This window comes from Oncorhynchus mykiss, chromosome 1 (genome assembly GCF_057628025.1).
Source record: "Oncorhynchus mykiss isolate SJ-2025 chromosome 1, ASM5762802v1, whole genome shotgun sequence".
Lineage (NCBI taxonomy): Eukaryota > Metazoa > Chordata > Actinopteri > Salmoniformes > Salmonidae > Oncorhynchus > Oncorhynchus mykiss.
In genome coordinates, this window is record NC_143022.1 from 11,701,038 (window position 1) to 11,727,949 (window position 26,912).

Sequence of the window (26,912 nt, forward strand, 5' to 3'; positions counted from 1 at the left end):
CTATGGGGGCTGTCTGTTTATATTTTTTTTAGGAGGTTACTGTATCTATTTTCATAACAGTGCATTACTTGGGGGCCTCCCGAGTGGCGCAGCAGTCTAAGGCATCGCAGTGCTAGCTGCGTCACTACAGATACGGGAGACCCATGAGGTGGCGCACAATTGGCCCAGCGTCGTCCAGGTTAGGGAAAGATTTGGCCGGCTCGGGATGTCCTTGTCCCATCTCGCTCTAGCAACTCCTTTGGCGGGCCGGGCGCAGTGCATGTTGACACGGTCGCCAGGTGTACGGTGTTTACTCTTACACATTGGTGTGGCTGGCTTCTGGGTTAAGATGAGCATTGTGTCAAGAAGAAGCGCAGCTTGGCGAGGTTGTATTTTGGAGGAAGCACAGCTCTCGACCTTCGTGTCTCCCGAGTCCGTACGGGAGTTGCAGCAATGGGACAAGACTGTAACTACCAATCGGATATCACGAATTTGGGGAAAATTGTTTTTCTTTAAGTGCATTACCTGGACTACTAAAATATCTAATCATTGGCTGAAGCGTTCATATTTGTCAGCAGCCTGTCATAATGCGTTCATTTTTTTAAACCTTTATTTATACAGCTTATTCTCATTGATATGCAATCTCTTTTAAAAGAGAGACCTGTGAAAGAAAAGACCACATACACACAGCACATCAGAGACCTGTGAAAGAAGAGACCACACACACACAGCACACCAGAGACCTGTCAAAGAAGAGACCACACACACAGCACATCAGAGACCTGTGAAAGCAGAGACCACACACACACAGCACATCAGAGACCTGTGAAAGGAGAGACCACACACACACACAGCACATCTGAGACCTATGAAAGAAGAGACCACACACACAGCACATCAGAGACCTGTGAAAGAAGAGACCACACACACAGCACATCAGAGACCTGTAAAAGTAGAAACCACACACACACAGCACATCAGAGACCTGTTAAATGAGAGACCACACACACACAGCACATCAGAGACCTGTGAAAGAAGAGACCACACACACACACACACAGCACATCATGAATGTTCCTTTGAAACTTTGTGGAATAGATACGTCAATAGACTTCTGTTCTGGGGATAAATATTTAGTGTGTTTATAATTTTGTTTTGGTTGACCTAGCGGTGTACTTTACAGTAGAATAACACAGCCCATTGAAACAACTTTCTCTGCATTTTCTCCACTGTTTTGTTTTGACAGAAGCTTTGTGAAAACCTACCATTGTGCTGGCTTACATTATAATTCTAGCTTTCAGGGAGGACCATTTCCTCTGAAATCCTTTCATGCCCAGACAAAAAGACTGATGTTCTCTTTAAGGGGGGTCTACACAGCCCTGACAAAAATACTGATGTTGTCTTTAAGGGGGGTCTACACAGCCCTGACAAAAAGACTGATGTTCTCTTTATCCCTCTAGAGTCTAAGCCCTGTCTAAGCCCTGTTTGATTTTGAATTTTGCCCTGATTAAAAAAGCAATAAAACTGGCTTCTTTAGACTAGTTGAGTATCTGGAGTATCAGCATTTGTGGGTTCGATTACAGGCTCAAAATGGCCAGAAACAAAGAACTTTCTTCTGAAACTTGTCAGTCTATTCTTGTTCTAACAAATGAAGGCTATTCCATGCAAGAAATTACCAAGAAACTGAAGATCTCGTACAACGCTGTGTACTGCTCCCTTCACAGAACAGTGCAAACTGGCTCTAACCAGAATAGAAAGAGGAGAAGGAGTGCTGGCACAACTGAGCAAGAGGACAAGTACATTAGAGTGCCTAGTTTGAGAAAGACGACCTCACAAGTCCTCAACTGGCAGCTTCATTAAATAGTACCCGCAAAACACCAGTCTCAACGTCAACAGTGAAGAGGCGAATCCGGGATGCTGGATTTCTAAACAGCTACAATAGTCATTTACAACATTAACCAGGTCTACACTGTGTTTCTGATACATTTTTATGTTGTTTTAACGGGCCAAAAATGTGCTTTTCTTTCAAAAACAAGGACATTTCTAAGTGGCCCCAAACTTTTGAATGGTAGTGTGTATATATATATATATATATATATATATATATATACTTCAGAAGAGTCTTGTGAGACTTGTGGAATTCCTAGAGCAAAGAACGTGTTCGTGAGTGTCTCACCTTTCTGTAGATAGGTCATATTTGTGTGTCGCCCACACTGTTTGGTCGGTACACACAGAAGTTGGCAAAAGAGACCTACTTTAGACGTGTGCCTTGAGATACACCATTGTGTTTGTGAGAGGCTCATATTTCCATAAAGTGGTCATAATAGTTAGGCCAAACCGTTCGGACGCTACAGACGTTTTTGTGAGAAGATGTCTCATGGTCTGATGAACACTGCTCTGCAGACATCTCTAGCTTAAACAGATTGATTTTGATGGGGATTTTTTACAATTAATGTTAATTAGATTTCCACGGGGCCGTGGAGTGATGTTCTCTTTAAGGGGGTCTAATCTCTCATGGACAGATTCTCGTGGACAGATGAAACGGCGTGAATCTGTCAAGGCCGACGTAGAATTATGTGATTACGAGCAGCAGTAGTTCCTGGTTTTGAGTCTTCGTTTTTGATTATTTGGACAGATCAAGATTGGGCAAAGGCGGTGCTTAAACTGGTGTGGTGATTTTCAGGCCTGTGTGCGGATGATGAACGGTTTCCACTAGATTCCACAGCCACAGAGTCAAAATAGGTTGTTTCGTAAAAATACATGAAAACAAAAATGTGCTTTTTGGCCATGATAAATTAGCGGAAGGGAGGGGTTTGGCCGAGAGTTTCCGCTTCCGAGGGAGGAGACATCGCTTCCTTTCTTTGCACAAAGGTAATGAAAATTGTTAACGGCAATCCCCCCAGAAGTACAACAGGAAATGACAACCTTTCGTGACAGAATTTGACATCTGGGTAACTGAGATTAAGGGGGTCATACAGCACTGATAAAAAGAGGGGAAGTGAAATAAAGAAGGTGCAATAATTTTTTTTGTGGGCAGAGGAGAGTAATATTGCTGAAACATGAAATTAAAAACCAAGGAGACTAAAGAGAAACCTGAGGAAAGAGCAGCCATATTGTACTCATTTTAGCACATATTGTAAAAGTAATGTGTAGCATTTACCACAGAACGCTCTATTACTTTCATATTACACTATAAAACATATTTTATTTATAAGCTTTGAGCTAATCTTCACTTGGGCTCTCATCAAGTCAAATCACATTTTATTGGTCACATACACGTGTTAAGCAGATGTTATTGCAGGTGTGGTGAAATGCTTGTTAAACAAAATACTGCAAAGTTGCCTAGGTGCTGGAAGCACGACTGCCCTATCTATCGGTGCCATTTTGTCATTAGATAGTGGCACTCCATAGGCCAGCTTGGTCAAATGAATTGCTTGATTGGTGGACCAATGGGGGCTAGGTATACCTGGGCATCGGCAAGCATGACGTCCTTGATGAGGGGCAGGCCGCGCGACTCCCCGTTCTCCACACGCACATAGTGCACCTGGTAACCACGGATCTGGCCGTGCTGTCGCCCCGGCAACAGGGAGCGCCACATGACCTTGAGCGCTGTGGAGTTGAGCACCTCCACCTCGACCCGCCTAGGAGGAGCTCCGGGAACTGTGGGTTAAAAAACAGCTGCAGAACAGTACACTCATATTGTATGTATAGGTTTATCTATCTGGCAAAACTACAAGAGTGTAGTACCCTGACAGACAGATAAACTGGCAGACATCAACTGTGACCTCCTCCTCACCCCAACAACACACTATCGGGACAAAACTTTCAAGCACACAAAACAGCACTACACAACAACACCTGCTACTGCCAACAAAATGCCATCATCCCTCCCTCACAGCCAGACCTCCCAATACGTCTCCGGTTGAACCCCCTGTCTCTCAGACATAATGGAAAGCCTTTATGTGAGGTCTTGGCGTCCTGCCTTTTACTGTGCACCGCACTGGCCTCCAGAGACAAATGGGCTCCTGGTTAATAAAACTGTGGCCCATTTGCACTGTTGTATTGTGGGAGATGGCGAGCCATCAGTTGGCTGAGTAGCCTCCCATCAGTGGGCTGTGCTGTGACACAGGGTCAACCGTATGAAAGCCTGAGGTGTGGCGTGCCCATAACCATTTATGGCTGAACACCATAGACTAGAGGAAGAAGGAGATGAGATGGGGGCGGCTATATCATAAATTCCATGTAGAAGGGGAGGTGAAATGGTTTAACGATGACGCTGCAATTTCCCAAGGGTATTGTCTATGTTTATTTAAACGATTATGTCTGGGGGTCCTTGATTTGAACCACTGAGCTAAGTTATTGAAAGTATGAATTTATCCTTTGTTTAGGGATATGGAAAAGCTATAGTAATGGCATTATATTGTTATTTTATGGCTGACTACTGCTACTGCCCTTATCATACCGTAGTAGAGATATTGCCCATTATCTGAGAAGAAGATTGTTGTGCATCTACAGTAAGTCAACATCCCAGTTATTGTTTTTGCCTCATAACAAGTGTACAGACTGTCAGTATTTCAGGTGGAACATGCTCAAGTACCATCCTCGTCGGTGCGGCAGAGCAGGGGCTCGCTCTCTGGGCCTGGCCCAATCTCAGTGAAGGCGGCCAGGGTGACGCTGTACTGGGTCCACTTCTCCAGCTTCTGCAGCAGCACCTTCCCATCACTGGGCAGCACGGCTGGCTCCTCCATGGGCTCCCCGGCACTGCCACCCTCAACGGAGGCTCCCACCACCTGGTAGCGCACTAGGTACCCCGCCAGGGCGCCATTCTGGCTCTCCACAGGCGGGGGGCGCCAACTTACCAGCAGGGAGGTGGAGCTGGAGCTGCTGCACTTAACATCTTGAGGGGGGGCTGAGGGCTCTGGTCAGGTGGGAGGAAGGAAGGAAGGAAGGAAGGAAGGAAGGAAGGAAGGAAGGAAGGAAGGAAGGAAGGAAGGAAGGAAGGAAGGAAGGAAGGAAGGAAGGAAGGAAGGAAGGAAGGGGGAAAGGGGTGAAAAACAACAAACAAAAAGATGGTAGAGATAAAGAAAATGACAAAAGGAAAAACCCAACTCAAAGGGAAACATGGACAGACAAAAATGTCAAGACAAAAGTAAAGGAACGGAAACACTGATTTGTCAGGCAAATGTAAAAAATAAAGGCGTTAAGGGGGACTGGATGACACACCGTGCGTAATAATGAAGCAAAATGGCTGCCTCTTGTGAGAAACTGGGCCAGTTCTTTTGACAGCTGGGACTATGTCACAGACTCACACCAAGGGGTCTGTCAGTTATCAGCCCCGTGTGTGATACCAAGGGAACTAGCTATCTGATATTAGGCTGTCCAGGCCTGCACTGCACACTATCACTATCGATTTAAGGATGAAAAATAAAGGGCGTCTGGGTTTATTTGTAATTGTATAAAAGCGATTCAACACAGCGGCTGGGTTTCGGTGTGGATTGGTCTTCCAAAACATATTAAATACTACACATCTGTGTACTTCTAAATCAAAATGAAAGCCTGGGCGTTCTAATATGCACGGAGGTCTTACAACTAGCAGAGTGAAGTGATACAATGTTTCACTTCTCATCCCCGCGTCAGGCAGACAAGAGGACATAGATGACATCCTTTCAATTCAAGCCAAGATCCCTCTTATTCTACCATCACTCCTCCGTGTGAATAGAATAATACAGTATTATTCACTGACTCATTGGTGACAAGCCCAGTTCATTATTATGTAATTACTAATGTAATTAATCTGTTATAGTGCTTTAATGAGAGAAAATGAAAAACATGAATTCATAGAAAAAAGGCATTCCACATTGTGCAAATCAGGGACAAAAACATTTGAAATTAAAGCGACAAGAACAACGAAATACATGATGTTTTCATTCCAAAACAAGAGTTTGAGGAAGCGAAACACAAATTGAAACAAGGTACCGGAAAACAAATAGTCTCTGTAACTGATGTGATACAAAAGAAAGAAAAACATTGGGGTTCAAAATGTCAAATCATAAGAAACATGAAAAAAAAATCAAGGTAATTGAGCAGAAAACGGAAAATAATATCATTACAGCTCACAAACACCGTCTGCATCATACGTACCTGGCTTCCTTCAAATACTAACTTTTTAAGACTTTCTTACCAGCAGCACCTACCTACAGAGTGATCTCACGCTGAGGCAGTGAGTTTACAACCCTCTCCCTCCATATTAGTGTGTTAAGAAATACAGAAAAAATACAAAATAGTCATTTAGCAGACACTGTTATCCAGAGGGACTTACAGGAGTTATGTGAGTTATGTGCCTTGCTTAAGAGCACATCAAAAGATTTTTCACCTAGTCGGCTTGGGGATTCAAACCAATAACCTTTCGGTTACTAGCCCAACACACTTATCCGCTAGGCTACATGCCGCCTTATCAACTGTGCTTTGTAACTGTTCAAATCGGTCTGTTTAAGTTAGGTCGTTTTGGACTCTCTTGGGTTGCTAGGAGGGAGAGAGTTGGCTCTGTGCTGTAGCCAGGACTGTATTATCCTCTTGCATAACTTGGGCCGGAGGGAGGGTCCACAAGACTGAGGAATGGGAGCATTTGGGGAAAAACTACACCCACCTGGTTCTGTGTTTCTGCATTTGACCTTCGGAAAAGGACACAGTTCATTTTTTTACAGTAACTTTTTGCTCAGAGAATCCCATTTCATAACTTCCCCACCTGTGTACCAGTTGTATAAACAACACAAAGAACACAAATGTAAGACTTGTGCTGCTGTACGCATTAAGGTTAATGCTGCGGTACACTCGCTATCAGAGTAGCCGGAGAAGGCAGGAGGTCTTTACGATCTGTGGACAGTCTCAGTCAACAAAATATAAGAACATTAGACTATTATTTTTGGTGTCCAATGTGCTTATTTACTTACGGTTTTACTGGATTTGAGCCTTTCAGTATTTTTCTCTCCAATAGATTGTATTTTTCAAACGCTCAGTGTAACATTACAACAAATATTATGGTTAAAGCCAAATATACTAATTGATTTTAATTAAAAAAACGTTATTTTTGGAGATTTTTTATATTTTCTATGGTATAATCTTTGTAAATTATATCATAAATATGACTGGTGGTGTTATGTCACACATGCAGGTAACAAAAATATATGGAAATGTCTGCTCTACCCAAAATTACAACCAATTGCAGTATTACTAATTGCAGTATTACCGCAAAAATGAAAGAGGATAGTGAAGGGAGAGAAAGTAAGGAACTTGTCTGTCAGCCCTGCATTAAAGACCAAAATTGGTAAAATAAATACCAGTTTCATTTAAGGACCAAAAAATGGACAGCTGTGCAATATAGACGTCAAAATACCATATTCCGATTCCATGGCATATGGTTTATGAACTGATACACAAAAGGATGCCAGATTCAAAACTTTAAATAGCTTTTCAATTAAAATGATTATACAACATTTCTGCAACCAATAGAATGTTATATATATGGGGGATACAACCTTCCTAGCTCTGCAGATTTTGCTGTGAAGATACAGAATCATTAGATAATTTGTTTTGGTACTGTCCATATGTAGCTAGATTTTGGTCGCAGGTTCAGGAATGGCAAAATAATTGCAAGCTTTACCTGGAGATAACTCTGCAAATAGCACCTTCAATCAATAATATAATAATATTAGCAAAAAAGTTTATCTTTAATCTGTAGAAACTATTAGAAAAGAAAAGTTCAGAATGAAACATCACAGCACAGTTGAAAAATATATGTCAGCTAAAAATGAAAAGTGGATGGTGTTCAGAGATAGATGGGAGGGGTTGAGGGTAGCTGAAGGATGGGACTGGATGGTGTTCAGAGAGAGATGGGAGGGGTTGAGGGTAGCTGAAGGATGGGACTGGATGGTGTTCAGAGATAGATGGGAGGGGTTGAGGGTAGCTGAAGGATGGGACTGGATGGTGTTCAGAGATAGATGGGAGGGGTTGAGGGTAGCTGAAGGATGGGACTGGATGGTGTTCAGAGATAGATGGGAGGGGTTGAGGGTAGCTGAAGGATGGGACTGGATGGTGTTCAGAGAGAGATGGGAGGGGTTGAGGGTAGCTGAAGGATGGGACTGGATGGTGTTCAGAGAGAGATGGGAGGGGTTGAGGGTAGCTGAAGGATGGGACTGGATGGTGTTCAGAGATAGATGGGAGGGGTTGAGGGTAGCTGAAGGATGGGACTGGATGGTGTTCAGAGATAGATGGGAGGGGTTGAGGGTAGCTGAAGGATGGGACTGGATGGTGTTCAGAGATAGATGGGAGGGGTTGAGGGTAGCTGAAGGATGGGACTGGATGGTGTTCAGAGATAGATGGGAGGGGTTGAGGGTAGCTGAAGGATGGGACTGGATGGTGTTCAGAGATAGATGGGAGGGGTTGAGGGTAGCTGAAGGATGAGACTGGATGGTGTTCAGAGATAGATGGGAGGGGCAGAGGGTAGCTGAAGGATGGGACTGGATGGTGTTCAGAGATAGATGGGAGGGGTTGAGGGTAGCTGAAGGATGGGACTGGATGGTGTTCAGAGATAGATGGGAGGCGTTGAGGGTAGCTGAAGGATGGGACTGGATGGTGTTCAGAGATAGATGGGAGGGGTTGAGGGTAGCTGAAGGATGGGACTGGATGGTGTTCAGAGATAGATGGGAGGCGTTGAGGGTAGCTGAAGGATGGGACTGGATGGTGTTCAGAGATAGATGGGAGGGGTTGAGGGTAGCTGAAGGATGGGACTGGATGGTGTTCAGAGATAGATGGGAGGGGTTGAGGGTAGCTGAAGGATGGGACTGGATGGTGTTCAGAGATAGATGGGAGGGGTTGAGGGTAGCTGAAGGATGAGACTGGATGGTGTTCAGAGATAGATGGGAGGGGCAGAGGGTAGCTGAAGGATGGGACTGGATGGTGTTCAGAGATAGATGGGAGGGGTTGAGGGTAGCTGAAGGATGGGACTGGATGGTGTTCAGAGATAGATGGGAGGCGTTGAGGGTAGCTGAAGGATGGGACTGGATGGTGTTCAGAGATAGATGGGAGGGGTTGAGGGTAGCTGAAGGATGGGACTGGATGGTGTTCAGAGATAGATGGGAGGCGTTGAGGGTAGCTGAAGGATGGGACTGGATGGTGTTCAGAGATAGATGGGAGGGGTTGAGGGTAGCTGAAGGATGGGACTGGATGGTGTTCAGAGATAGATGGGAGGGGTTGAGGGTAGCTGAAGGATGGGACTGGATGGTGTTCAGAGATAGATGGGAGGGGTTGAGGGTAGCTGAAGGATGGGACTGGATGGTGTTCAGAGATAGATGGGAGGGGTTGAGGGTAGCTGAAGGATGGGACTGGATGGTGTTCAGAGATAGATGGGAGGGGTTGAGGGTAGCTGAAGGATGGGACTGGATGGTGTTCAGAGATAGATGGGAGGGGTTGAGGGTAGCTGAAGGATGGGACTGGATGGTGTTCAGAGATAGATGGGAGGGGTTGAGGGTAGCTGAAGGATGGGACTGGATGGTGTTCAGAGATAGATGGGAGGGGTTGAGGGTAGCTGAAGGATGGGACTGGATGGTGTTCAGAGATAGATGGGAGGGGTTGAGGGTAGCTGAAGGATGGGACTGGATGGTGTTCAGAGAGAGATGGGAGGGGTTGAGGGTAGCTGAAGGATGGGACTGGATGGTGTTCAGAGATAGATGGGAGGGGTTGAGGGTAGCTGAAGGATGGGACTGGATGGTGTTCAGAGATAGATGGGAGGGGTTGAGGGTAGCTGAAGGATGGGACTGGATGGTGTTCAGAGATAGATGGGAGGGGTTGAGGGTAGCTGAAGGATGGGACTGGATGGTGTTCAGAGATAGATGGGAGGGGTTGAGGGTAGCTGAAGGATGGGACTGGATGGTGTTCAGAGATAGATGGGAGGCGTTGAGGGTAGCTGAAGGATGGGACTGGATGGTGTTCAGAGATAGATGGGAGGGGTTGAGGGTAGCTGAAGGATGGGACTGGATGGTGTTCAGAGATAGATGGGAGGGGTTGAGGGTAGCTGAAGGATGGGACTGGATGGTGTTCAGAGATAGATGGGAGGGGTTGAGGGTAGCTGAAGGATGGGACTGGATGGTGTTCAGAGATAGATGGGAGGGGTTGAGGGTAGCTGAAGGATGGGACTGGATGGTGTTCAGAGATAGATGGGAGGGGTTGAGAGTAGCTGAAGGATGGGACTGGATGGTGTTCAGAGATAGATGGGAGGGGTTGAGGGTAGCTGAAGGATGGGACTGGATGGTGTTCAGAGATAGATGGGAGGGGTTGAGGGTAGCTGAAGGATGGGACTGGATGGTGTTCAGAGATAGATGGGAGGGGTTGAGAGTAGCTGAAGGATGGGACTGGATGGTGTTCAGAGATAGATGGGAGGGGTTGAGGGTAGCTGAAGGATGGGACTGGATGGTGTTCAGAGATAGATGGGAGGGGTTGAGGGTAGCTGAAGGATGGGACTGGATGGTGTTCAGAGATAGATGGGAGGGGTTGAGGGTAGCTGAAGGATGGGACTGGATGGTGTTCAGAGATAGATGGGAGGGGTTGAGGGTAGCTGAAGGATGGGACTAAACATAACAAGATAAATAATGTAAAATATACTGTCAGTAAAAAGTATATAGGTTCAGAACTTTTGTGAAACAGCACAGTTGAAAAATATATGGCAAATAGAAATCAAAACTGGATGGTCTCCAGAGATAGATGGGAGGGGTTGAGGATGGGACTAAAAACAAACACTAGAATTACAAGATGGAACTCTGGTAATGCTTCACTTCCGGTAGGTCTTTTGAAGTACATTTTAAAAGCCTGTATGAAAGCTATGTTGATTTGGCACATCATTAGTCATGTCTGTGGAGATATCGCCACCAGATTGTAAGTCTGCTATAATGTGAATGGAAGCTTGGGAAGATGGGGTTTGGGCTGGTAGAGGCTTTATAATTGACTGCAAACCCCCACCTGCTTCAATAGTGCCCGCTTCCAACACAAGCTGGTCCACAAGTCATAAGTCTGCGGCTAGTCAATCAATGACCGCCACGGATCAAATTGCTGTCGCATTCAGTCAGTGAGTGTGATTACACAATGTGCCTGTTTTGTTGTATTTTCTTCCTCAATGCCAGAGTAGTATTTGTCACCATTATGGAATTAATCCGACCTCCATGCCTAATGGCCACGTTCGACAAATATTCCAATATATAAAAACCTTCAGCAATTACAGTAAGTAGGGGACTAAATGCGGGGATTTAGAATCTGCCACTTTAATTTGAGCGATAACACTCCACTGGTTGCTGTCAGCTTCAAGGTAAAATCTAAATGTGTAACAAAGCCTGACACTCCAGAGGTCTCCCTATAGCTCCACGGCAAAGCCCCAAATAAATTCTGACGCTATGAAATGGGATTCTTATCTTTCATCCTAGGGCCCTTCACTCTCCCCTCTGCAAACCTCCCGTAAAAACACCCACCCGGGGGTCCAGCCGGCCCCCGTTACTGTGTCTCTTGTTGAGGGAGATATGGGGAGCTCCCGGTCTCTGGTGTGTGGACCCTCCGCGGCCGCTTCTTAACGGTTGTCTCATAGGTGTCTCAACCTTGTCTGACTGGGGCAGCGTATCCCAGGGGCCATAAATCTGACTGGGGAACATAGCTGCCCAGAGGACCAATATAGGACAATAGGACCAATATAGGACAACAAGACCAATATGGGGCCAGTACAGGACCACAGGACCAGTACAGGACCACAGGACCAGTATAGATCCAGAACAGGACCAGTATAGGACCACAGGACCAGTATAGGACCAGAACAGGACCAGTACAGGACCAACATAGGACCACAGGACCAGTATAGGACCACAGGACCAGTACAGGACCAGTACAGGACCAGTATTGGACCAGAATAGGACTGCAGGACCAGTACAGGAACAGTATGTTTTTTCTTAGCCCAAAATAAGTTGACTTAGATGTAGTTAAATCGATCTGTTTGGAGTCAGATATTGCAGATTTCAGATCAAATACAGTAAGTGATTTCGAGAACTATAAGGTTCTATCTGCAAAATATGATTTTGAAATAATTGGCTTTAAAGTTCTTAAGACTCATTGGTTTGAATGGTGTCAGCAATTTTAATCTTGCATTCTTTTGAATTTAACAAGATGATTTGGGGGTATTTAGAGTACTATATAGGTAGAGAAACATTGAACAGAACAAGGCTAATGTCATTAACTACATTTTGACTAAAATGCAGATAGAACCTTTTAGTTCCAAGCTCTTGATTTCTTGAACCTAAAGTGTAGGTGAGGAGTCGGGAGAGAACTCCTCTGCTGTTGGTTTTCACTGGTCTTTAGTGGCAGAATGGTCCCCATGACAATGGCCCCTGGTCACGCCACACGGACTGAATATAAAGTCAACGCTCTGAGAGGACATGTGCACTGTTCCAGAGAATATAGACAGAATGGAAACAAGGAGAGGATTGTCTTTCGTTTTCACTTCACTTGGTTGGCAAAGAGGTCCAGTCTGCCGAGTAACGCATGGGTAACGGCTACCATTTTGTAGTGTCTCCCGTCCTAATGGTCTTTTTCCTAACATGTCATTAGAGTACAAACACATCTAAATGTGTTTGAGCAGAAAGCCCAGTCCAGCCACTGGTAAACAAGGTTCCCTCATTATACTGTAGCCTGCACAAGTGTGTGTTGTGTATAGCGAGCAATCTGATGCTGCTCCAATGAGGTGTGTGTTTATAATGACAGTATCTAGCAGCGCCACACTAAGGTAATTGGATTGTTAGCAGGGGGAGGAAGAGGGAGATGAGGGCCGGCGGTCTAGAGCGTCGGTCATGTGCCTCAAAGCAGCCTCCCAGAATCCCTGGGTTGTTTTAAGGATGGAACAACCTGATGATTGGCTTCGCCTTTTTTTGTGATGGACGGACACACAGTACACTCTTAACTTTACTTTATGTACATCTGCAATACAGCCAAAGAAGAGTAGCTTTGTCTTCTAGATCGCAGGCACTTTAGGGTGTGTGTGTGTGTGTGTTACACGGCAGACTAATAGTGAATTCTGCTTTTCTGTGCTTTTTCTGACATGTATGAGTAAGCAAACCACAGACATGTTGTATTAATATTTAACCATTTAATATATGGATACGAATATTTAACCATTTAATTTGTAGATACGAATATTTAACCATTTAATTTGTAGATACGAATATTTAACCATTTCATATATGGATATTAATATTTAAACCATTTAATTTGTGGATATGAATATTTAACCATTTCATGTATCTGTATGAATATTTAACAATTTAATTTATGTATACGAATATTTACCCATTTCACGTATGGATATGAGTATTTAACCATTTCATTTGTGGATATGAATATTTAACCATTTAATATACATATATGAATATATGATATGATATGATATATATATATATATATATATATAATATAAATATTTAACCATTTAATATACATATATGCATATTTAACAATTTAATTTATGGATATGAATATTTAACCATTTCCCGTATGTATATGAATATTTAACCATTTCATGTGTGGATATGAATATTTAACCATTTCATGTGTGGATATGAATATTTAACCATTTAATATACATATATGAATATATGATATGATATGATATATATATATATATATATATATATATAATATAAATATTTAACCATTTAATATACATATATGCATATTTAACAATTTAATTTATGGATATGAATATTTAACCATTTCCCGTATGTATATGAATATTTAACCATTTCATGTGTGGATATGAATATTTAACCATTTCATGTGTGGATATGAATATTTAACCATTTAATTTGTGGATATGAATTTTGAACCATTTCATGTATGCACATTAATATTTACCCATTTCATGTACGGATATGAATACTTAACCTTTCTGCATATATGAATATATGATATATATATATATATATATATATATATATATATATATATATATATATATATATATATATATATATATATATATATCATATATTCATATATGCAGAAAGGTTAAATATTCATATCCATACATGAAATGGGTAAATATTCATATCCATAAATTAAATGGTTAAATATTCACATATGTATATTAAATGGTTATATATATATATATATATATATATATATATATATATATATATGAATATATGAATATATATATATATATATATATATATATATATATATATATATATATATATATATATATATATATATATATATATATATATTTAACCATTTAATATACATATGTGAATATTTAACCATTTAATTTATGGATATGAATATTTACCCATTTCATGTATGGATATGAATATTTAACCATTTCCCGTATGGAAATTAATATTTAGCCATTTCACGTATGGATATGAATATTTAACCATTTCACGTATGGATATGAATATTTAAGTATAATGAAAGTAGACATCTAAGTTATTTAGTGCCTAAGAACATCCCTTAGCAGTGGTATATTGGCTATATATCACACCCCCTCGGGCCTTATTGCTTAAGTAGGTCACGGGGTCGTTGCTATGGGTTACGGCAGACTGGACCACCTGTACCAAACAAACACTTACCTCAAATGCATCCACTAGGTCATGTTTTTAGTTTTGTTCTTTTGTGATGTGGAGTGAAACGCAGCTTTGTTTTGACTGCCCGAGTTTGTAACTTTTCTGACCTCTTCGATGTGAAGCCCGTTGGCTTTTTCTGACACCTACTTCAGAAGGGACTTGTGAGAGGAGTGGCTGGCTGTACACGAGCAGCCGATTGGCTAAGAAAAGTGACTCATATCCCTGGACCCTAACGACAGAGCTCAAGGGGTTGAAAAGAGGAGACCCTCAGCACAAGCAGAAACCCCAGGAGATACTTACTCTAGTTAAATGGATAACGTTTGGAAATGATATCGCTAAGTGGTGTATGCAGCAGCTGTTGTGGTGGCTGCATTGGACTTGGGTTCACATTAGAACCCAACCGCCAGCAAACATTTTGCAAGCTGCATCCTGATGTAATGTGAGCCATATGGTTTTGAAAAACCTGAAGAACAAAATACAAAAAAAAAAATCTAAAATTGACTCAACGAAACAAGAGGAAGGAAACAAAGTAAGCAAGGTGATGTCAAGCCATTCCAAGGAGAGATTTTGTTCCATTTCAGACAAGAGGAACAAGTTACAGAGACAGAAATGGAGGGACAGACAGAGAGAGAGAGAGAGAGAGAGAGAGAATCCGGAGAGAGAGAATCCGTAGAGAGAGAGAGAGAGAGGGGAGAGAATACCGAGAGAGAGAGAGAGAGGGGAGAGAATCCAGAGAGAGAGAGAGAGAGGGGAGAGAGAGGGGAGAGAATCCGGAGAGAGAGAGAGAGAGAGAGAGAGAGAGAGAGAGGAGTGTATCCAGAGAGACAGAGACAGAGAGGAGTGTATCCAGAGAGACAGAGAGAGACAGAGACAGAGAGGAGTGTATCCGATACAATCCGCTTGCAGCTTACTGTTCTAGAAAACAATGCAAGACATACATAGATAGACAGACAGGCAGCGATACCCACAAACAGAGCTGGGGTTGGATGTACATATATAGGTAGGGCCATGCCTGGTGTGGCCATTGATCAAGGATGCAGTGACAGAATGCCAACACCAGTGGATGCAGTGACAGAATGCCAACACCAGTGGACACGATGGAGTGTTGCATGCAACTGGTGCCCCATCAGTGATTCAGCAGCACTGTCTGAGTAGCTGCCCCCATCACTATCAACATAAATGTGAAGTGGTTATCCCACAGCCCTACACCCCCAACAAGGGGGCACAGCCAACACGTTTCACTGGTAGAGACAGAAAATGTGTTAAAAGAGGTCTCCTCCCACTACCATGGCTTTCTGATGGCCAACCCCAGTCAAAGTTCTTCATTGTAAACCCCTTAGGAATCGGAGAGAGGACACAACAACTCCAACCTATTCTTAAATTAAACATCCATGTACATTACTGAAATGATAATGCAATTGTGTGGGCTATCATTACATGGATGCTGTATGATTAATACACTCATTTGATCAAGGCTAGGGAATGCACATATTTGAGCAATGCTCATTCATCTGGACAATTGATCTGTCGCAATTTACTACCCTCTACCCCACAAAGGCTGCCCTGATCCATCCATAATCCAAGCAAATCCAGCTACACTATCTGAGTTCTTCAGAGATTAAAGCCTTCAAGTGGAACTGACAGCGTTTTAGCAATATGAAATCTTATTCAAATCTGTTCATCTACATCCCAAGGAAGAATATGACACTTTTTAAAACATTTTCTAACAAGCGAGCAACTTAGATATGGTCATTTTGGGAATGACGAATAGTAAGGCATTTGTGAAAATTCTATAGCAATATAACGTGGGGAAATAGCCGTGCGTTTGGACAAATAATAGACACTGCAGTAAATAAAACCTAATAACAACATATGTCTTGTCCAGTACCGGAGTCTACACAGACCGGTGTGCCACAGCCAATCAGAGCTACAGCAGGCCTATATGCAAATAAGCCAAATGCTACAAGGTCCTGCCATCATTCACTTTAAACTGGACTGTGTGTGTTTACAGGCAGTTAGCAACAGCATGACTTTAGATCATTAGAACGCCTTATTAAACCTCAACACAAAACTCAAATCTTTCTATACAGTACGTAACCCCTTAAGAAAGTCTGGAGACTTACATGTAATATACTGCCAGCTCTACAGTCCTCAAACAACATAGAATATTCGATTAGGTAAGCCATCAGTACTCTCCTGCACATACTGTTCGCCATGATGTTACTTGTGTGGGGTTATTTTTTTAGCAAGCACTGTTTCAATTATTTAGATGTGTTCCTTGCATCTGGGATTTTTGTTTTGTTTTTTTACATGCCGCTGTTGATCAGCTGGAATTAATTCAGGATGTGGGGCCTATGAGGTGCAGTGAAGGCTTCTGATTGGAGGGTTTTGCTGCCTGTCCTCTGAATCCTACACCCACCTCACCCCTCTCTACACATGGTTCAGCAGAAAGCCATGGCAGTCACGGCCCACTGGGCACAGACGTCAACGTAGTTTTGATTTACATTTGGTTGAGTTGTCACCATGTCATTGGATTTTGGTTAAAAGTTGTTTGAAACAAATCGAAATTGGCCTTACGTTGATTGCTTTTTGCAAATTCAATTCGTTTTTGACGTTGATTCGACATCATCACATTGATTTTTTGGGGGGGTTAAAATGACGTGGAAACAACATTGATTCAACCAGTTTTTTTGCCCAGCGGGTGGGGAGTTTAGTTTTGTGTCTCAGTCATGTGGGTTAAAGTGGACTTGCTGTTGACAAAGGAAAACAGCAGTGAAAGGAAAATAAAGAAAGTGAGAAACATTGACTGGTTTGTTTGACAATGGAGGATAAAATGCATCATAGTTAGCACCATGACATATAAACCCAGGTTGGAAAATAATACACTCTAAAGGTAAAAAACGGTTAAAGACCATCACACCTTTTTACAATTTCTAAGGTAACTTTTATCCTGCTGAAGAACAATAAGTAAAGTTATTTCTGTCAGGTTGAAGTCTTTGGGAGAAATCATCATTGTTCCCAAACCATTAAATCACATGTTGTCAATAGATGATCTGCATAGTATTGAATCAAGAAAGTCATTATAGAACAGAATCAGCTTTGAACCCTGTGCATATCCCTATAAAACTCATTCACAGTTCAAAGGTGATGAGAACTTCGACATCAAGGCAACAATGGAGACACTTCAATTAATTCCACGCTTCTAGCCTGGAGCCAGGAAGAGAGTTCATGTCTTCACAAAAGATATGCATGATTAAAGGTCACCAGAAGACACAAACACATTGTTGACCCCTGCACCACAGACTCCCATCAGCCCGCCCACAGCCCACACAGAGGACATGGAGAAGAGAGCAAAAGAGCTACATACTGGCTTGCAAGGTTTTCTGGGATATTTCGTTGGTGAAGGCTCCAATGCCTTTGTTGGAAATGGCAGCCAGAGAGAAGTAGTACTCCGTGTTCGCCCGCAGACCCTCAACGACGTACGAAGCAGTGGGGCCAAAAGTTTTGGTCACCTGTTGGTGTAGAAAAGTGAGGCTTTTAACTGAAATTTTATATCACTGGATCTTACTGTACCTCATGTTTGTTCCTTTTTGCACCTTGTTCGCTGAACACCTTTCCTCAAACAGTGTGTTCTATGAGTACTAAAAGGCAAAAGTTTGGTCAACACTCTTCCCACAGCTCACTTTTAACAAAAGAACAACCATATCTTACCTGGCTACCAAAACTGCCCTCTTTGTACCGGAGTTCAAAGCTGATGATCCCCTCTTTCTGGAAGGCAGGTTCCCAGGTCAACTCCATGCTTGTGTCGGACACAGCACCAACCTGGAACTTTGTTGGCTGTCCGGGGACTATGACAGACAAAGAGAAATGGAATTAGTGACAGTGATCATTGCAGTGAGCTCTCGTTTTTACAAGGACTTTCAACTACAGTACAAAATCGTAACGGAACACTTGTGGTATACATTCAACCCTAGTAAAACCACACAGAAATTGTTGATAGGAAGGGTTGAACCCAGAACCCTAACCTCCTTGCAGCACTTTGACGTGGATGGGGTCGGAGAAGGGCCCGTCGCCCACCGAGGTAAAGGCCAGGACACGGATGGTGTAGGTCTCAGATGCCACCAGGCTCTGGATGGTGGTGATGATGCTATCCTGGACATTATGGATCTGCCATAGGCTCATGGGCTGGGACGGGTCCATGGTGTAGTACACCCGGTACCCTTTGATCTGTCCGTTGGGCTCCTCTGGCTCGTCCCAGCGCACCATCATGGTGTTCTGGGAGATGATCCGGGCCTGGATGTTGCGGGGCGGACTGGCCGGGGCTTGTTCCCCGGTCCGGGTCTCCACCGGCTCACTGGGGGGACCCTGGCCGATGGTGTTAAAGGCCGAGACGCGGATCTCGTACTCCGTGTTGGGGTAGAGGCCCCCGATGCTGTATCGCGTAGTGGTGATGCCGTCCATGGTCTCAAACTTGCTGTCGGGAGACTTGGCGCGGTACTGGATGATGTAATAGGACACTGGGTCCGGGTTGCCCGAGTCCCAGGTGATGGTGACACTGGTGGCCGTGGTCTCGGTCACCATTGGGGTGCCTGGAGGCTTGGGCAGGGCTGTGGGGGTTCAGAAGGGGGGGGGGGGGGAGTGAAGAGGGACTTTTAAAATGACTCAGATGCAGACATATAATTATTATTAAGATGCCACATCATAACACATCTCAATGCTGTTTTTTTCCCCCAATCACAGCAGTAGTACTAGTAGCCTAGAAGAATCTCTGTGCCGGCCCCCTTACACTTGACGGTGATCTGCGCCACCGCCTCGATGATGCCCAGACTGCTCATGGCCACACATGTATAGTTGGCAGACTCTCGCACGCTGTTGAGCTCCAGAACATTCCGACCCACTGGCATCTCGTCTTCGGGCGTTAGGTCCTCGGAGTTGAGCATCCATTTGACGTACGGCATGGGCGACCCTACCGCCACGCAGGTGATGTTCACACTGCCACCTGGCATCATCTCGTGACTGGTCGGCGGGATAGAAAAGCGAGGGGGCACACGGCGGACTGGGAGTGGGGAGGAGGGAGGAGGGAGGGATGAGGTGGAGGGAGGAGGGAGGAGGGAGGAGGGAGGAGGGAGGAGGGAGGGATGAGGTGGAGGGAGTCAAAAAGAGAGAGAGAAAAAGCGGTAACAAGACAGGCCGATAAAAAATTGACCCTTTCAACGGCATCCATTACACCCACAGAGAAAATCACAGACAACTGAAACTCAACTAAATCTAGTACGTTTCTCTAGTACGCACTTTCCAAAGTAACAAAAAAAAAATATTAATAATGAGAAGGAACTGAACTAACAAGAACTGCTTCAACGACAATATAGATTGACATTAAAGCAACGATTCATAGCAAGGTTCCATTGACCAAAATTTGACCCATCACAGCACAATTAAAGACACAAAAATCTATTAGGAGTTTCTCATCTTTGAAAACTGACCCACTGACAGAATATGTTTCGACAACGTGGAGTTAACATCCATGAAGAAAGAGTCTAATGTTTGAGGGAGTACTGCATGATCGATGCCATACAGTAAACAGAAACTTCCTGTCCTCTCAGCCACTCAAAGCAAACCAGGAAGTTGGCCATTATAGGCCCCTCCCATGGCACAGGAAGAATAGGACATTTCTCCCATAGTATTCTATGGATGTGGTTATAGTTGGAGTTGGGGCCACATGCATCTGATTGATAAACAGGCTTGTGCTCTTAGCCCTAATGGTATCTGCAAGCTATGGCTAAAGATGAGAAACTTTAATCAGATTTTTGTGGTTTAGGGTAGATCCACTGGACAAAGCCTTTCGAAGATCTGACACGGTTCCATTGATAGATGCAGCTATCAGTCCCACAGACAGCATGCATAATAGACTGAGGTAAATCAAGGAGTAAACAATACATAACAAAACCAGATATAAAATTGAGATAGAATGCATTGAGGAATATAACTCAAGGGTCGCTAGCATGCCCAGACAAAGACGATTGGAGAGGAAACGGTACATATCTGAGAAAGGATAGAACGCGCGCAAGGAATTAAGAAAGAGAGAGAGAGAGACAAAGAGAGGAAAAGGAGGGGTGGGAGGGAGGGAAGGGGGGGGGGGACCCATTTCAATGCTGTGTAAGCTTCTTTTTGAGACAATGTGACCTAATGTGACAGTTGGCACATTGTCACATTGCAGTCCTGGCAGAAGTAAAGCAAAATAGGTATAGAGAGGAACAACTAGTCTGTCTATTAGAGGACATATAGAGACAGCTGTAGTAGCTAGAGAGGAACAACTAGTCTGTCTATTAGAGGACATATTGAGACAGCTGTAGTAGCTAGAGAGGGACTATCAAAGACAGGAGAAAAAGGAGGTAGAGGAAGAGCTGGGGGTACAGCACAACGGATGTCCAGGATGGGAGAGAATTGGGGGTAGTTGGAATGGTCATATAAAGTTGATCATGTGTTTAGTGGGGAGAGGATTAGGATGGGTAATAATTTGTGTTTATGTGAGTATGCATAGTATATCTACATGTGTGTGATGTGTGTGTGTGTGTGTGTGTGTGTGTGTGTGTGTGTGTGTGTGTGTGTGTGTGTGTGTGTGTGTGTGTGTGTGTGAGAGAGATACACACTGTGTATGAGGCTATGGGACTCATGCAAGAAAGGTCCAGAGGGAGAGAGAGAGAAGTAAAAAACTAAAACGATGGAGAATATGCTGAGACTCAGACTTAGAGACAGACGGACAGACCGGGAGGATAAGGAGATGGGACACGAGGCAGAACAGAACAGACCGGAGCAACAAGACTGCAGATTGAAGGAACAGACAAACAAGACACTGATGGGCAAGATAATGTACTGTACGCAGAGGTAGGGGAAGGAAGGAGGGGAGAGGGTAAGGGAAGGTAGGAGGGGTAGGGTAGGGGAAGGTAGGAGAAAAGTGGGTAGGGGAAGGTAGAAAGGGGAAGGGTAGGGGAAGGTAGAGGATGGGGAGAGATAGGAAGGAGGGGCGGGGAGGTAGGAGGGGAGAGGGTAGGGGAGAGAAGAAGGAGAGCGGGTAGTGGAAGGTAGGAGGGGTTAGGGAAGGTAGGAGGGGAGATGGTAGAACAAGGTAGGAGGGGAGATGGTAGAGGAAGGGAGGAGGGGAGAGGGTAGGGGAAGGTAGGAGGGGATGGTAAAAGGGGAGAGGGTAGGGGTATGTAGGAGGGGAGAGGGTAGGGGAAGGTAGGAGGGGAGAGGGAAGGTAGGAGGGGAGAGGGAAGGTAGGAGGGGAGATGGTAGAGTAAGGTAGGAGGGGAGATGGTAGAGGAAGGTAGGAGGGGAGAGGGTAGGGGAAGGTAGGAGGGGTAGGGTAGGTGAAGGAAGGAGGGTACGGTAGAAGGGGAGAGGGTAGGGGAGGGGATGGGACTGTAGAAGGGGAGAGGGGAGAGGGTAGGGGAAGGTAGGAGGGGAGAGGGTAGGTAGGAGGGGAGAGGGTAGGGGAAGGTAGGAGGGGAGAGGGTAGGGGAAGGTAGGAAGAGGAGGTGATGGTAAAAGGGGAGAGGGTAGGGGTAGGTAGGAGGGGAGAGGGTAGGGGAAGGTAGGAGGGGAGAGGGAAGGTAGGAGGGGAGAGGGAAGGTAGGAGGGGAGATGGTAGAGTAAGGTAGGAGGGGAGATGGTAGAGGAAGGTAGGAGGGGAGAGGGTAGGGGAAGGTAGGAGGGGTAGGGTAGGTGAAGGAAGGAGGGTACGGTAGAAGGGGAGAGGGTAGGGGAGGGGATGGGACTGTAGAAGGGGAGAGGGTAGGGGAAGGTAGGAGGAGAGAGGGTAGGGGAAGGTAGAAGGAGAGAGGGTAGGGGAAGGAAGGATGGAGAGAGGGTAGGGGAAGGTAGGAGGAGATAGGGTAGGGGAAGGTAGGAGGAGAGAGGGTAGGGGAAGGTAGGAGGAGAGAGGGCATGGGGAAGGTAGGAGGAGAGAGGGCAGGGGGAAGGTAGGAGGAGAGAGGGTAGGGGGAAGGTAGGAGGAGAGAGGGAAGGGGGAAGGTAGGAGGAGAGAGGGAAGGGGGAAGGTAGGAGGAGAGAGGGTAGGGGAAGGTAGGAGGAGAGAGGGTAGGGGAAAGGTAGGAGGAAAGAGGGTAGGGGAAAGGTAGGAGGAGAGAGGGTAGGGGGAAGGTAGGAGGAGAGAGGGTAGGGGGAAGGTAGGAGGAAAGAGGGTAGGGGAAGGTAGGAGGAGAGAGGGCAGGGGGAAGGTAGGAGGAGAGAGGGTAGGGGAAGGTAGGAGGAGAGAGGGTAGAGGGAAGATAGGAGGAGAGAGGGTAGGGGAAGGTAGGAGGAGAGAGGGTAGGGGAAGGTAGGAGGAGAGAGGGTAGGGGAAGGTAGGAGGAGAGAGGGTAGGGGGAAGATAGGAGGAGAGAGGGTAGGGGGAAGGTAGGAGGAGAGAGGGTAGGGGGAAGATAGGAGGAGAGAGGGTAGGGGGAAAGTAGGAGGAGAGAGGGTAGGGGGAAGATAGGAAGAGAGGGTAGGGGGAAGGTAGGAGGAGAGAGGGTAAGGGGAAGGTAGGAGGAGAGAGGGTAGGGGGAAGGTAGGAGGAGAGAGGGTAGGGGGAAGGTAGGAGGAGAGAGGGTAGGGGGAAGATAGGAGGAGAGAGGGTAAGGGGAAGGTAGGAGGAGAGAGGGTAGGGGGAAGGTAGGAGGAGAGAGGGTAGGGGAAGGTAGGAGGAGAGAGGGTAGGGGGAAGGTAGGAGGAGAGAGGGTAGGGGGAAGGTAGGAGGAGAGGGTAAAGAGACTGATTCTGGCCAAAGTAAATAAAAACATGTCTCAAAGTGGGTTTGAGGTCTCACACACTGGGGCTTCAAATCAGAGATTCAACTGCCCCCCCCATCTCCAGGCTTGTTGCCAACAAAAACCAGGGGTGCATTAAGGTTAAGGGGGGAGGATGGGGTAGAGAGGAAAAATGGCATTCCTAACACACCGTGTCGATTCAAATGGGATTCATTCAATCATAGTATCGGATAACCTTGACTGTTTTTCCACGAGGGAGAGCACCATTCAAGCTTACAGCACACTTCCTCTAAAAGGATTTACCTGTTTGTGTACACCACCGAGCGTGCATTTCAATAAAGTAACTCTGAGCTGTGATCTTTAATACATAAACCAAGCCTGTGCACAAGGAGACATCCAAGAAATGTTTATCTCTACTTCTCAGAATCTGAACTGTAGAATCTACCGCAATTGATTGGTCACAGAATCACGGAGGTATCTCCCTTTTTACAGTAAGTGTAAAAATAAATGAATAATGCATTCACTGACATGAGTATCGTCTCCGTTGGGTGATAATCATATTATCCCAAACACCCACACCAGTGCTCTTCCAGAGTACCTTAGAAAACCCCCTGGAACTCACTGACAATGTCAATTGCTACTGTAGACAAGCGTGTCAAAACCCGACCTTGAGGTCAAGGTGCTCTATTCACATGATGTGGCCGTAAGTCCTGGTTACTACACATTTCCCCTCAAGATAACTTTTTTTTGTGTGAATTACTTTGTGTTTAGTTATAGTAAAATAGGTAAATCAAATGGATTATGTAAAAAAAATACAACAAATTAAGCTTAACACCTCTGGACAGTTTAAGACAAGAATAACTATTTCCAAAATTGTCTCCTATTTGCGAAAAGAACGAAAAGAAAGTAGGCACCATATTCACAACAAGTGGCAATCGCAACGCTAACAAAAGGGTGGCATAACATTGTCTTTCATAACAGGTCATGACTGAATCACAACCAACCATCCACGTATATCAACGGAAATTACTTTGCTAAGGAGGCAGGAGAGGAGATAGTCAGAACAATGTCATATCTGTTGTCATAACTGTCGTGGATTTTTGTCATCATCCCCTGTTCTGTCCTAGTACGTATGATGTCACTCTTATGACAGATGTTTTGTAGTGCACTTATTGTATTGGCCATAGCCCTATAATCTCTCCCCAAAAAGTACTTATTGAAGAACAAAGGTGAAAGGTTAGCCCATTCTTTACATGGACACGCATGGGTGTGGGCATGACATGAGTAACAGATCAACAAGGCCCGACACAAGAGAACCAGTACAGTCTAAACATGTCACCCAAGCCCATACAAGCATGCCATTCACAATCTAGCATGGTGTGGGACACATTTAAAATCAAAGAAAGGGAAATCCAAATGAAACTCTACAAAAAACATTGAATCTTAACAGTATAGCCAACATCACAGTGTGTGGGTGTGTTCCTCAAGGCTCTGTAGTTGTATTTTTTTTGGGGGGGGGAGGTGAAGGACTCACGGCCACTTAAAAACCATTGCCAAATTCGAAACACTTGAATATTAAATAACTACATTTACAAGGGAAGTCTATCTAGGTTTAATTGTACGGACATTGGAATAAGAGTACACCAGTTTGGGTTTTGACGGTCCTGTTCTCTCCCTTGGGGCGAAGGTCAGACAATGGACCGAGCATTGGTGGTTGAGTGAATTTTTTATTTATTTTTTACCTTTCACCCTTGCCCACCACTTCTAAGGTTCTACTGTTACATTTTCTGAAATATAGGTCTCTCCCCCGGAACAATGGTATAACAATCTCCTTTTAAGTCTTTCAAGCATGCGTAAAAGGAAAAATCATCTAACTTCTAATGCATTTATGTAGCCTCTGATGAATTCTGATTGGTTCTACCCTCAGAATGTCTCCAGGACATCTGTTTAAACAGAGCATCATTAGTTCAAGGTCAGACAATAAACTGCAGCTTGGTTATATCCTATACATCTTGAAATGGGTAGGAGCTGCTGACAGTAGCAGACACAGCTGTTTCAGTTGGTTGACATTTGGATCTCAAGTCAATGCCTCACCCCACTACCATTATCTTGATGTAGTACTGTATACGAAATGAGTATGGGATAGGGTGGAGTGGACAGGTTTATCATGCACATGGCACTGTAAGCTCTCTCTCTCTCTCTCTCTCTCTCTCTCTCTCTCTCTCTCTCACAATAGAGTGTGATGTGGGGAATGCTGCTCTTTCTCTGTGATGCTACTCTTTAGAAACACAAACCTAGCAACGACAAGAAATAAAAATAAAGAAATAAAGAATCCCAATTGCATTGACACGTCTCCTTATTCACTAAGACCAGGAGCCCAACAGGCACATAGTGACTAGTGTTCAAAATATACCAATGATTTGGACTACTATTTCAAGCCCCAATGTGGTGAGAAATACAACTCAAAAGGTCTTACAGTGGACAAAGGTGAAGAAGCAGTCAAGAGAGAACGCCAGAGTACTGAGCTAACTCTAAGTGGGGCCAGAGTTCAGTGACAAAATGGAGGTCAGAAGGCATCGGACATTATCGGCCATTTTGGTGAGGCAGTTTGTCCTGCCCCAAAATGAAGAAGGGGGGGGGAAGCCAAAATAATGTGTGGCCTTTAGTGTCACCTTGAAGCTGAGATTACACCCTCTCGGTGCCTGAGGACACAGGCGTGATATGGAGATTCTGAAGTTACAAGCGGGGAGCAAGACCGAGCACATTTACATAGAAACCACATGGGGCTGCCTACACCTTGGCTGAAGCAATGCTAAATAGTCTCTATGGCTGGCTCATCAAAATGGAGATTATTACATGAGGGATACTGACAGAAATCCTGGCTGGATATCTGATAATAGCAAACATGAGGTTCAGAAGATTTTATAGTGCCTGACTATTCCATCGTCTTACAGATGGAAGACAAGCAGCCAAAATATAATGCAGATACGTCTCAACTTGGCCGTGAATTAGTCAGATTGGAAAGACTATAGAAATTAGGTCCATAACTGGGAGTAAATTGATCCCTGTTTTGTGCTGCAAAATACGCATTTCTTAATTTACACAGGACTCCAAGGATACAGATATATGTATGTGGTTTTAAGGGGGGATATCATCTCCAGGACTCCTTTAAACAAAAATGGCTGGCTTCCACAATGGCCAGTGAGAAAATAAGGTGTAATCTAGCTTTCTTTCCCAACAGTTAAACAGAAATGCACAGCAGGACATGCAAGCACATTCAAAACAAGGCAGGCATCATAGTAGGACTGCAACATTCACATGCAGTCATCAGCACGGCACAGTGTTTCTGCATCATCGACAATGTGGATAAAGTTTTTCTTCAATTTCTCCAGACACTAACTACAGACCAACTACATTATTAATATGTTGATATCAATATAGGTCTGCAAAAAAAAAAAAAAACGAACAAAATTGAATCATCGGCTAAGTCTTCTGGGCTCACTTGTTATATTTC

General features: G+C 44.4%; 1 protein-coding gene across 18 annotated transcripts in view; it reads right to left on the reverse strand.

Annotated features, from left to right (window-relative positions):
• The window catches only part of LOC110522842 (receptor-type tyrosine-protein phosphatase S), a 392,578-nt gene that overhangs the window by 91,648 nt on the left and 274,018 nt on the right, over nt 1-26,912 (reverse strand). For 15 of the 18 annotated variants that reach the window (XM_090241934.1, XM_090241807.1, XM_090241788.1 and 12 more), the window contains 6 exons: nt 19,414-19,683; nt 18,653-19,234; nt 18,339-18,475; nt 17,995-18,139; nt 4,577-4,897; nt 3,446-3,639 (listed from right to left, as the gene is read on the reverse strand). In XM_090241934.1, the coding sequence (XP_090098060.1) occupies nt 3,446-3,639; nt 4,577-4,897; nt 17,995-18,139; nt 18,339-18,475; nt 18,653-19,234; nt 19,414-19,683 (1,649 nt within the window). The remainder of the gene's footprint in view (nt 1-3,445; nt 3,640-4,576; nt 4,898-17,994; nt 18,140-18,338; nt 18,476-18,652; nt 19,235-19,413; nt 19,684-26,912) is intronic. The other 3 variants (XM_090242145.1, XM_090242179.1, XM_090242296.1) reach the window with 1 other exon arrangement.